This window comes from Clavelina lepadiformis, chromosome 7 (genome assembly GCF_947623445.1).
Source record: "Clavelina lepadiformis chromosome 7, kaClaLepa1.1, whole genome shotgun sequence".
In the NCBI taxonomy this organism is placed as follows: domain Eukaryota; kingdom Metazoa; phylum Chordata; class Ascidiacea; order Aplousobranchia; family Clavelinidae; genus Clavelina; species Clavelina lepadiformis.
Window position 1 is genome coordinate 378,159 of NC_135246.1, and position 12,841 is coordinate 390,999.

At 36.0% G+C, this 12,841-nt stretch overlaps 1 protein-coding gene across 2 annotated transcripts; it reads right to left on the reverse strand.

Annotated features, from left to right (window-relative positions):
* Window positions 1-6,122: 6,122 nt before the first annotated feature.
* LOC143465755 (uncharacterized) lies at window positions 6,123-11,975 on the reverse strand. Of its 2 annotated transcripts, none has more exons than XM_076964220.1 (11): window positions 11,575-11,975; window positions 11,299-11,430; window positions 10,944-11,045; window positions 10,628-10,732; window positions 8,950-10,287; window positions 8,757-8,813; window positions 8,211-8,294; window positions 7,623-7,882; window positions 7,025-7,219; window positions 6,870-6,950; window positions 6,123-6,777 (listed from the first exon to the last, which is right to left on the reverse strand). In XM_076964220.1, the coding sequence occupies exons 1-10, from the start codon at window positions 11,690-11,692 to the stop codon at window positions 6,885-6,887; spliced, it is 2,457 nt and encodes an 818-aa protein (XP_076820335.1). In that variant the 5' UTR covers window positions 11,693-11,975; the 3' UTR covers window positions 6,123-6,777; window positions 6,870-6,884. The 2 variants fall into 2 exon arrangements, with proteins under 2 accessions (XP_076820335.1, XP_076820334.1); XM_076964219.1 differs by having other exon boundaries at window positions 6,127-6,777; window positions 11,299-11,424; window positions 11,548-11,970.
* Window positions 11,976-12,841: the final 866 nt, after the last annotated feature.

Sequence of the window (12,841 nt, forward strand, 5' to 3'; positions counted from 1 at the left end):
AAAGCTAAATTGTTAAAGAATCAGGTCTTCTATGTAGAGTATGTTACGACTAAATCATCTAAAGCTCTCCTAGACTTCAGTATTCCGTAAAAAAGGAGGAATTGTTAAAAAGTTGGTTTTGTTTGAAAGTGTATTTAATGATATTTAGGGAATACCCCATCGCCGAGAATAGCTGACCCAAGCTGTATTGTTTAAGTATATTAAGAATAAGTCTCGTTCTACTAGAATCTGTCATCACAGCTTCTCAGAGAACCAAAATGAAGGTTCTATCTGGCCGCTACTTATTACCGGTACAAACGGCAATAACTAGCGATAACTTCGAGAACGATAACGGCATTAACTATGATACAAACACACGCAGATGTAACTACTACATGCTAATAGTGGAACAATTTGGTAACGCAAGGCAATATATCTCCGGACAAACAAGCATGATCGGCCGGAAGTTAAAAAATAATTTGACCAGGATATGATTTATAAAACTTAATTGCTTTACAACAAACCCATCGTGTTGGTTTAAAAGGAAATCGACGCTTATCGTTTTTGCAAGAACTTCCGCTCATTAGAAAAAAGTGTCCACGCGGCTAAACTGCCGACAGGTTATTGAGGCAAATATAATTTACATAACAAGGAAGTTTTTTCCACTCTTGAATTGACGAGAGCCCTTGCTATAACGCCAGTATAGCACCTGAAATTTCAAAACCGATTTTTCTACAAATGGCAAATCATAGACTTTTCTGCAAAAATTGTGCTCTAGTTAGATAATAGCAAGTCGGCGTATTTTTAATATTTAAAAAGTGAATTGTTTGTAGGAAGCCTTTAGAATCGTTTTGTGGGTTTTATTCAGACCACATCTTTATATCCAGTGAAATACAAGAGCAAGTCTTCGAACATTTGCGCATAACCTCGGGTAAGTAAAGTTGGTATCAAGCCCACGACAGAGTGGGTAAACGCAATTTTGAAATGGCATCGTCCAAAACATGCAAAGATTTATAAGACAATACCTGAGCGTTTACATGCGTTACCATCGTTACCTCCCCCATATAGTGCCATCGGCTGGGCACTTACACGTGATTGCAGCCAAACCGTAAGACTAAATCGCAAACTTTGAATGAACTGAGCACGCGATAAAAGATTTTGAGACCAATAAAAACAAAATGGCGGAAGCAGCACTTTAATGTTCCCGATCGCCGGATCAGAAACAACATCGACAGTCGACGAATACGGCTCATGGTAAACAGCGTGATCGTATCGGATCGATCGTCATCGATCAACGAATGTTTTTTTTCTGGCTTCTGGTGATCTAATCACGTGCTGTAACACAAGGGCAATATATATCACAGAACAAGCAAAAATAATTAATCGACCAAAAGTTAAAAAATAACTTGATCATGGTACGATTTATGAAACTCAATTGCTATTAGACAATCTCTACTTTTTTTTTTAAAAGGAACTCAGCGCTTGTCGTTTTTGCAATTTCTTTCACTTGTTTCTACTCTAAAACGAAAGCTGAATTTAAAGCTCAGTACCAGCTTGTTTCCAACCCCAACTTGAACAGTTTCTGACCTTATATTAAATCGGTATAAATTAAATTTTGGTTTATGGTACCTTACGAAAACGCTTATCCTTTAGTTAATTAATTATAATTAATGGTAATTTCTGGTAATAATATACCTTTAGGGTAACTACAGGTCACCTGATGAATCGATGATTAGCATTGACTTGGCTGCTTTTGAAACAAGTCTCACTTTGCCTCAAATCTGTTTTAATCTAACTATTTTACTTCTTTTAATTTCCGATGGACTTTACTTGACTTAGTCCAGAATAGATTTCGACTTATTCGCAATTCTCTCAATTTATATTATTTATAGTGCAAGGAATTTATAGTTTGGCTCGATGTTAAATTGTAGGATAGCCAGCCAACAATTTATTTTTCAATATAACGCGTTCAAAGAATGCGCCTTTGCCGCTAACACTAACTAAAGCCCACTAACACGACTTTTACTTTGTCTGAATGCACGTTGTGAAATAAAAGATGTCTTTGTGTGACTAATCGTACCTACGCCTCACAGCGGTTGATAAATCAATCCTTCACAACAGTTGCTATGGACGCTTTTTTGCGTACGTGTTTAGACAATGCTGATTCTTTAAACCCTTGAAACAGATCTTTCAAATCTTCTAACACCGATAAATATAAGTATCACCTAACTAAAGGTGTGTGTAAGGATTATGACGTAGAAGTTATAGAAACATGCGCATCGTTAATAAATACGCATTACAGTTGAAATTATGCAACCTGAGAAATTGTGTTTATGTTGTAATCACAAGTCCCAAACTTCCCTGAACCTTTTGAGACTAATAGGCTGCAGGTTCACACAATTTCCTGTCTTATGCAAAGATGTGCACAATGTACATGACACAAGTCATAAGCGTTTACCCATATCATTTCTTCCAGTCTAACTTGGATTGTTTTCTTCGTGCTGCTCAAGTCTGTGTGTGGTGATTTTACTCTAGTCTTTAGTGGACTTATAACAAATTGTGAATTAAATGAAATGAGCGTTTATATGCATATAAACTACAATAATATATAATACTATATACAATAGTATACTGCAATATTATCAGAAATCTGCTTGCGGAAGATTTCACGACCGATAGATACGAGACTCATTGAATAAAGTCAGAACAACTCATGCTATAACCACGTATCCATGAACTGTAAGTGTAACCCAACACCAACCGAAAAAATCCTAGTAGGCCTCTTGTCGTCACGTTATTATTTCCAGTAACTGTAAAACTTTTCCCAACTTCTATGCCCAACAGTGGTGGTACATCAGCCTAAACCAGCGCTTCCCAACCGGTGGGCTGGGGAGCTCTTAAAATATTACTATTTCTGGTAATTAACTGATATTCTATAGTTTCCTATTGATTAGTAAATAGTCAATAACCGTAAATAATCCGTGAAATGGGGACCATGAATCTGCCCATCGTTGCCCATCAAAACTACGAAAACTAAAAATAAAATTTTCAGTAAAAGTGGGAAACACTGGCCTAAATAACCTACCTTACTTGTTTCAGGTATTGGATATGACCTCATACAACGCAGCCAACAAATCTCGCTGTTTAGGGTTTTTTTTTTGCGGTGGTTTAGAACTTTTAATTGTTTACACGTGTTTGCGTTGTCATAAGCTGGCTGTAGTGGCTTCTGAATAATACTCGTTCATATGTGGGTAGCTTTAGAGTTCTACGTATATACCGGAGGCAGTTCAATCTCCATTGCGGCCATTATGACGATTCTTTGTAACTTGAAACGCGATTCTTTTCGAACAGCTGATGGACAAAAAGTGCATCGCTACGCTTCATTTACTATGACGTCATAATGCAAGCATTGATTTTAAATCTATAGCCGTTAATCCATATCATTTATCGTAGAATATCTGGCGTTATTTTGAATTGCTATGAAAATGACAAGCAAGAATTACTTTCACAAAAGCTTATTGAAACCGGAAAATACCAAACGATTGTATTTGAAGCTTCTATCGTGGAAAGTTCTATGTGATTGTGTAGGGACAAATTTGATAAGCAACACACCTCCAACTCACATGACGATGAACATAACATCCCCATCATAATTCAATGAATCAGTGAACTATAACAACTGAAGGTAATATTAGACCATTAGATGTTTTTCTGCATTAAGCTTTTCAGACAAGTTGTTACTCATTGATTTGCCATGAAACTATACCAATTGCTTTCAGTTAGACAGTTGGTATAAGCAGTACAATTAGTCCACAAATCTATCGCCACTCCTACAGGGAAATCTATCAACAAAAAGTTTAATACATTAATTATTTCCGAATAATTCATAATTCTAATCAAACATAATTGAAGCCAGAACGGCGTTAAATTCTTCATACAAAAAACTGACCTGCAACTTATTTACACCAGCAAATACCTTAATGAAGCAAACATTCGCGCGGCATTTAAGAACATTAAGTTGACCGTGAAGTGCTGATATTTCTTGGCTTATTAAGTGCATCATGCATTTTCCAACCAAAACGTCAGTTCTCTGTATTAAAGAATATTGCATCGATATACCTGGTCAATGCATCACTAAACTGAAGTTAACCTGGTTTTATAAATTGTAAGTCACCTTTATTAATCTTCACTTGTTCTGAACATTCTTCACTTACTCTTAACTACCAACCAACCACTTTAACTACACAAGGCAAATGAATGAAGGACGAACACTGGCAATGAAGGTTCAAGAATCGCGCGCAAATTCCAGAGCTGATTAGAGAAGCAGAGAATTTGCCCTAAGTTGAATTTCAAGCGAAAATCTTTAATTGGCAGCATCTTGCTCAAAATGCCTAAAATTTTCTCCGCTAAGCGGCAGAGTTGAGCTGCACCAACAATATGAAGCAGAGCGCCCATCTCGATTTTAATGTTCTCGACACTTACCTGCCGAGAGTCTGTATCAAGATCCAGAAGTTGGAGTATTTATGAAGGATATTTTAAGCTGACGCTACTTTGTTCTCACTCATCCAGAAAAAAACGTCTTTAAACATCTTCACAAAAACATTTTATTTTGAAAAAAAAACGAAAGAAAGGATGATCACGGACACCAGGATTGTTCGTATTTAGATCATGTTAAAAAGGTACAAGTTAAACTAAACCTATTCTGTGACAACCAGAATTAAATTGCATAAATATATTTTCACAAATTTTTACTTTCTGATCCCGCTTGATATCCCCAAAATCTTCATTTAAAACAATCGCTAATTATGGGAATTCCCCAAAACCGAAAATATTAAAACAGTTAGATTCACAGCGGTGTGAGAACTTTCGTTCTTTAAAATATGCAGTTTTGCACTTGGACACTGCTGGCCTAAAATGAACTTCTCGCGATCGTAATCAAGCGTTTCGTTCTACGATTAGAGGTATTAGAGTAAGGTAAACTTCAAAGATTCCGCATGTTAATGTAGTATTTATTGTATGTTGCTCCATGCTCTATGTATGTTTTGCTTACAAGGAAAAAAAACATTTCAGTCGTGAAAGGAGCAACTCAAAAGCATCGCTCAAAGCATCACCGAAAATATCGCTAAGTTTGGGAATTCCCCCAAACCAAAAATATCGAAACAGTTAGATTCATGACAAATTTACAACATTTTTTGTTTAATATTCTTTGAAATATGACGCAAATAAACTTCTTTAAACATCTTCACGTAAAATCTTTATATTTTGCTGTGTTATGTTGCAACAATCACCGCTAAACAAGGTTTAATGAAATTCAACAATGATTACATTAAGTGCAAGTTAAAAATAGAGTTTGTAGTTTGTAGTAGTTTGTAGGGTAGTCAGTACTTACTTGTTCACAACATCACCAAACAATTCAAATCCAAAACTGTACAATAAATTAGAAAGGTTTACAACCACAATATATAACATCAAAAATTAAAAACACAAAATTATTTACAGACTTGAAAGCCCAAGAACTACTAAAAATATTTGACGCAAAGTTTTTACACATTTTAATATTTTTAAGCTAGGTAGTGTGGCGAAATAATATTCCGCACTATTGTTTGTTTGTTTTTCGTGCATCTTCCCACGCTTTTGTTTGCTTAAGTTATCAGTTAACTTTTATTCTGTTTGTTGTTTCTCTTGATGATCTGATTTTATTGATTTTGCTTGTCCACTGTTTTTCACGTTGTATATAATGCCTCAAGTGTTTCGATGTGGTCCAGTGCACATTCATACGTGTCCTGTTTTCGGTTGGTCTCCCGCATGGGCTGCAGGCGGTAGAGGTGAGCTGGCGAGAAAAGGTGGCTTTTCATGGCAGTCGTGGTATGGGCGTTTAGGAAGAGGACCTGTCGTGTTTGTTGGTCACTCAGAACTGCCCTGGTTGCTTTATTATATTTTACCATTTTATTGTAAAACGTGTGCAACGAAAGTCAAGCCCCAAAAGCAAAAGCGGAGTGTTTTAATCTGTTATCGAAATACAATCGGACTTCATTAAAAGAGGCTTGTTGGCTTTGAGTGGGCCGTGAAAGCGGTGGAGAAGGACCTGGCAACAGAAAATCTGTAACAGTAGTAAAAGTAAAAGTTTTAGTAAACGCCAAGTTTTACACCAAAGCAAGTGAGCAAAATACAGTAGTTCTAGGTCTCATGACAGTGGACAATAGACAATGAAAAAAGTCTATTAAAAGTTGATAAATCTTTTTTTAATTTAATTTTTTGTCAAATTTTGTTTATGTTTGAAAAATCTTTTGACCCCTTTTTATGAAAAGGTTGAAGAAAAAATCAGCGACAATGACGATGTTAGTGTTGGCGCACGTTTGAAGCTAGCTAAGGATATAACGCCAAAGATAAGGCTTCAGATCAAATATTGGTAGGAGCTGTTGATTTTAATATTACACTGAATCACTGAAACAAGTATACAAGAATAACAAGAATACACAAGAAACAAACATACATTGTAAGCCGGTAATGTTTCATCAACACTTTTAATTACGCAAAATAAGCTAAAGTTATCCAAAGTAAAGTTTTGCTCATTGCCACAGGTAATTCAGCCAATTCAGTCATTTACAAATGCGCTTAAATCCTTTATAAGTCATTATTGGCACAATAATAACGTAGCCAAAAAAGCATAAAGATTAATATACTGTTAGTCAATTATAGCAGTGATAAAGCAAACTTGGACTTGGTGATGTGGTGTTGAGAGCTCAAATCTTGACCAAGTTGTGTTTTGTGAACGAAAACTGCGTTGGTTTCAACTTTCTAGCAATGAAACAACGAAAGATGGTATTCAACACTGATAATGGTAATAATACTTTCATTAAAATGAATTTAGTGTGAAATAACAGAAGTACCTTTGTGTCGTCACTTTACGTCTGTGATCGGAGTATAATTGGAACGTTATCGTCGTCAAAGCCAAGGTAGACCTCTAATAGCTACAAATCAAAAGTTTGAATAAAAATTCTGGGTTAAAATTTACACAAACGTGACAACTAGAAGAAAAAAGTACCGGATTATTCAGCTGATTTAACATCTTTTGAATTTGAGATGATTCATCTTTGTTTACATGTCGCTTTTTTTTCGTAGTTCCATCATCAGGTGCAGCGAAACAATTCCACATCCAAAGTTCCTCTTTGATTTTTGCAAAGAATGAAATTGGAGGAAGCTCTGAAAGAATACTGCCACCAAGCCACAGCACTCGAATCTGCGATGTAAAAATGATTTTACAATTTACAACTTAAATTACACCTTTTTGTATTTCTTACATAAAACGACTTGACTTTGACCGAACTTAAACAATTTGCTTAAAATGAGTCCCAGTCCGCTAAAAAAGACCTTAAATAACGATTTTAAGTAGCTACAAAAAAGTAGATTTTAGATCCATTTAATATAATCACGGCAGGTGTTAATCACCTTATTTCAAAATAATTTTTAAATTCTAATTTAAATTTAAAACAATACCACGGCCTACGCTGCGTAGTGATAATCAAGATGAACTTGATGCCGGCTTTACAAATACCAAAACTTACCTATTATGATGTAGTAGATATAAGAAAGAAGTTTTATGCAATGCTACCAAATGTTTAAAAACAATCAACCACACAAACCCTTCCAGGCATTTTCATAATTGCAGAAATCACTTGTTGCGTATCATCAGGTGCAGAGAGACAACCGATCAAATAAACCTTGTTTAACGTTTTCTTCTGCCTAGATAAAACTTTACACAAGAGGGCGGTAGTGGTAGAATTCAAAGGCATCGACTGCAGGTCCAGTTCTTGGGGAAATTTTTCAATCGCTTTTCTAGTCAATTGATTGTTGTTGCACTCAGCTATGTCAGACAAGAGCGACATATATCTGTGCTTGTCATCTAAATGAAAATATTAGTAATTACATTCTCTGACGAACGGCAAAAAATACGCGTTGTTCAATCGACCCCAATTATCTTTGTTTAAATTTTAAACAGCTTTTGCTGTAAATCTGTTACGTTTCGCATTCTTGAATAATATTAAACTCAAAAACGTTCTTTATTGTATCATTGAAGCATCTCAAACATGCAATAGCCTACTCTAAGAGAAACACATATGCAATACTATAACATTAACTTAAGGATCAGCAGAAGATTTTACAGTTTGTTACTTCTTTGAATTTAACGATAATAACAATGATCATTGTAATATTATTTAAGATTGTATCACCTTCTCTCCACGTCTCTAATGGAGTGAAATACTTCAGTTGTGACTCTAGTGCTTCAGTCAATATTCTGCTCTTTTTCTCCAAATCTAAAAGAAGTGATGGTCAGTGAGTGACGTGAGATGACAACTGAACTGAACTGAACTGAGAACTGTCAGTGTACGAGAGACTGATGAGTGTATGAGAACTGATGGTCATCCTAGCGTATGCAATCAAGAAAGACTAAACCAAACTGAGTATGTTTTAATTGAAAGAAAATAAAATTTTAGAAATTTGTTAATATATTTATATCTTCTTTATACTGTGAATATGTACGAGTAAAACTTTGGTAAGAAAATTTTTCACTGTCCGGGTTTGCCATAAACACTTCTCGAACTTTAGCGTAATTTGAGCAAATCTGAAGCTAAATATTCGATTTTATTAATTTTTGTAGGTTGGGTATTAGTTCGGTCCTTTGATGATTCAAGTTACAATAATAGAAAAACAAACTGGAAGGAAAAATGAAAGCTGAAATGAAAAGAAACTTCAATTGTTCAACTTCATTTGCAAACCTGCAGTAATTTGAAGATCTTCATCATTTTCGTAAATCCATTCCAAATCTTCATCATCTTCACCGCATAAAACACACGTATGCTTGTAAATATTTGTTCCAATTTATATATAATTATATATAATTATTTATATACAATTTGTATTTAATTTACATAAAATATAAAATATGAAACAAAACACATAAAAACAAACCTTTTTTCAAAGCGATGTCCAGCATGATCCCGCACGTGAACTGTCTCACCATCGACCAATGATCCAAGAAAAAAATACTTTCGGCAAAATCTTGGAATTCGATGACACTCATGCCCTGCAAGATGTGAAGAGCGGCGAAACACTCCTGTACGGTCTGATGGGTGAAATGCAACTTCCTTTCTCCTTTCATAATCTTCGCGCTTGCACCTTTGCGGTTGTGAAACACAATCACTAGATCCTGCACAGTGTCTACGTCTAACCCTTCCTGTACAAGCCTTCGTTCACTAATCACCACGGTCGAATCTCTTGTCGCATCAAACGCCACTTTAGCCATTCGTTGCATGTTTTGTCTCAAACCTCGTTGTCTGAAATTGCTGCAGTGCTGGAGGTCGGACAGAGCAGTGATGTAAACTCTAGTGATCGAAATCAGACCCGCAACAGGGATCCCAGACTCAGTAATGCATGCTCTTGCCACAAATTGGAGAATGAGTGGACTGAGGCAGAAGCTGTGCAGTTGAGGGGCATCTGACTTGATTTTATTCCATAGATTGTCATCTTTTGCTTTAATGTAACAGCGAAATAGCATCTTTGCATCTTCAGGAAGCAAATCTTGAAGATAATATGTGGCGTTTGGTCGCATTGCTTTGGGGATGGAAAGAGCTGCGTGAGGCCGTGAAGTGGCAACAACAAAAACATCTTTCAAAAAGTTTCCATTCCACACACTCGCAACCAGTCCACATGCACTCATTTTTTGCTCAAGATCAAACTTTGGAAGCGTTGGAGGCAGATTCCAGTTTACCTGGTCGAGTGCATCGATCAGCAGCATGCACTTATCTTGATTTGCAAGGACCCAATCCCAGATCAAATTCCTGGTTACTTTAGGAAGTTCTGAATATGGTCGGTCTATGAGAAGTTCACGAAGTGAGAGTTTATCATCATCACCATAGTCAATGTCAATAAATCTAGTATTCAGGCAGATGTGATGTGGAAATTTATCACATTGTTTGGACAAACGTTTGTAGGCAACCGTCTTTCCAGATCCGGGATTCCCCACCACCAGAATAAACCGATGTTCTTTTCTTTCTTCAATAAGTTTGTTGAAAAATATTTCCTGGCCTAGATTGAAATCTTTCTGCTGCTGCTGGACTTTCTTTTTTGACGGAACATAAATATCCAACATAGAGCTCTGCATCGTATAAATGTCCTCCTTCACCAACCGGGGATATACTCTGGGAATCGAGGAAGGATTAACATTTTTAAAGGACACTTCGAAGTGAACATCCTCTTCATCCTCATACTTCTTTTTGTAATCTTTAAGAGCTTTGATGGCTTGTTCACCTGCGATTAGTAAAGTGAAGAAGTTTAATTGAAATATATTCTTTGAAAAGTAAAGTTTAAATTTTCTAATAAACTTAAAATGTACAATATGCACAAAAGTATGTATGTCAAGTATAATTTGCTTTTAAGTTGAACTTTTAATCGTTCGCTAGCTCATTGGTGTCACTTATACTTCCTTAAAGCTAACGTGCATATGATATGTATACAAAGATTCAAAAGCGAAAGAATTTGCAAATGATAAGTATGATACTTCACAAAACTGCCAATTTAATATCAATAAGAAACCGGCTTTGTTTGAGCAAACAAACGTAATACAAAACAACATCTGACAAAGCCTGACCTGCGGTTATGGCCTGACCAGTTTCTATTGAACTGGCGTGGGGTGATCCCGTGTGTTCAGTTGGAACTGCAGCTGGTTGTTTTGGCTCTGTCAATTTAGATTGGTCTAGTAAAAAGAATACAACAAGTTACACAAGTTACAGTTTGTTAGTTTAACTTTGCATCACAAATGAGCAGGAAAAATCCTGTAACAATTGCACTTGAAGTTGATGGAGTAGATGAAATAGATGGAGCTAAATATACGTAAAAACTTAAATCTTCACAAGGAATTCAAGCTTCGAAACAATATAATAAGCCCAATAAAAACTCTGTAATACCATCTGAATCACTGATGTCCGTCTGCTTATATTCTCTGTTGTCTTGGTATTGTCTTCCATCGTGATGATAAATTCGAGGAGCATTGATTATCGTAACTGGTCCTGCGTCACGCAATTAAAAGCAAAGATTTTTATAAATATAGGATAATTTTGTTTCACTTTAAATCGTGTTGGTTTTATATTCGTAGAATCACTAATGTCCATTTTACTATATTCTCTGTTGTCTTTGTATTGTCATTTCTGGTTTCATTTAAAGATAAAAAATGTAATTTGCGTAGTAGCAGGAAATTTACACTGAATATCTTGTAATGTATTAGATACGCAGCTACAGCAAACTGGTTTTCATAAAATTTACCAACTCTGCTTTCAGCTACTTTGCTTGCAAGCTCAATCAAGTCTGGACGCATTGTATTAACAACACCCTGAGAGGATTCAGCACTTCCCATTGTTTGCGAGTTCCTACTTCCTCCTTCTGCAGTTACTGGATCTAAAGCAAAAATAAATGAAACCGAAAATCTTTGCCCTCATAGCGTCACATTTAACAAGAAATATCAAATCATGAAGCAAATACACAGAATTTATTTGTTGATTTCACACCCCCCACCAACAGGGATTCCTGCTTGCATCTCACCAGCACGTGATGTTCCCGGTTGTTCCCCTCTTCCACCTGATAAAATATTTCCATCGCCATCAGCTTGTACAGGTTTAGATTTATCTTCAGACAAACTCGGTTCTTCTGGCATTGACATGGTTTAAGGTGGCAATAATTATCTTAACTTACGTGCATTTGGTCAAACTTTGAAAATAACCGACCTTTCATGACAAATAAGCTCTGAATACAATCTAACTTAATTCATTTTGCGATCCAGTCTTCTTTAGGGAAAGCCACTTTTACACTATTACGTAGAAGCTTCTATTTGGCTGAAGAAAAATAATAGTAAGCTGTTTGATATTTGACAGCAATGGAAGCTTGTTGCGCTCTTAAAATATCAAAACGAGGCAACAACGCGTATCGCCTCGAGCGTATCGCATCGAGCGTATCGCAGCACGAACTTAATTTTGTTCCAAAAAATGACGTTTTCCATCGTCTGGTAATTTTAATGTAATCGATGGAAACGAAACGAAAACCGACGTCACAAAACCCACACGCGAAGCACTAATCTTGTTGTGGTTGAGATAAAATATGGTTGACATGGATTGTTAATTGAAAGAGTTGTTTGGAAGAAGTAGTTTTGTTTGATTGACAGTTCTTAAATATGTACAAAATCTTGACCGATGTGTGCGTAATATGGTTTGCGTCACTATGTTCGTTTCGAAGTCAACCAACAACAACTGGGAGATGTCAACGGGCAGATGCAGAACACAATAGAGTTTGAACTTTTTTTGTAAAATTATAAGTTATTTTCGTTAGATAAAGGTTTGGAAGTTGCTGCATACTCTGGTGACGTCACGATGGTTTAGCAAGTAAATGTGTTAAAATAGTTTCAGGAAATGACGCTTGTTTTATCAAACGATGGTTTCCAACTAACTCAGTATTCATAAATTAAACGTGACGCAAAAATGTCTTATTGGTGTTGAGATTTTATGGTAAACGTTCGCGTCAGATACGTGGCGTGGCTTGAAGCCGTAAATATCTTCTAAATACATAAAGCGCAAACAGCGACATAAAAGATTTTAAGCAAATGCAATTGTGAAAGCTTCTTTCAGACTACGTTTATGACTCTGAAATAATCAACACACAGATTTAGTCCTAAACCGAAGGTGACTTTGACGCTGTTGTTGTGCTGGTCTTGAAATTCTTGTAAAAACAATCTATCATTGCCCGGACTATGTTATATGAAGTCATCTCACGATATTAAAGTGGCCTGTTACGTCATTGCCATTAATCCATGACGTAC

Excerpts from the sequence above, each read along its gene's own strand:
- LOC143465755 (XM_076964219.1), bottom strand. The coding sequence starts at position 11,692 with ATGTCAATGCCAGAAGAACCGAGTTTGTCTGAAGATAAATCTAAACCT. Across the intron at positions 11,046-11,298 it reads AGTAGCTGAAAGCAGAGTTG|GACCAGTTACGATAATCAAT; the intron begins GTAAATTTTATG and ends TGCGTGACGCAG. Across the intron at positions 6,951-7,024 it reads TAAATCAGCTGAATAATCCG|CTATTAGAGGTCTACCTTGG; the intron begins GTACTTTTTTCT and ends TTTGATTTGTAG.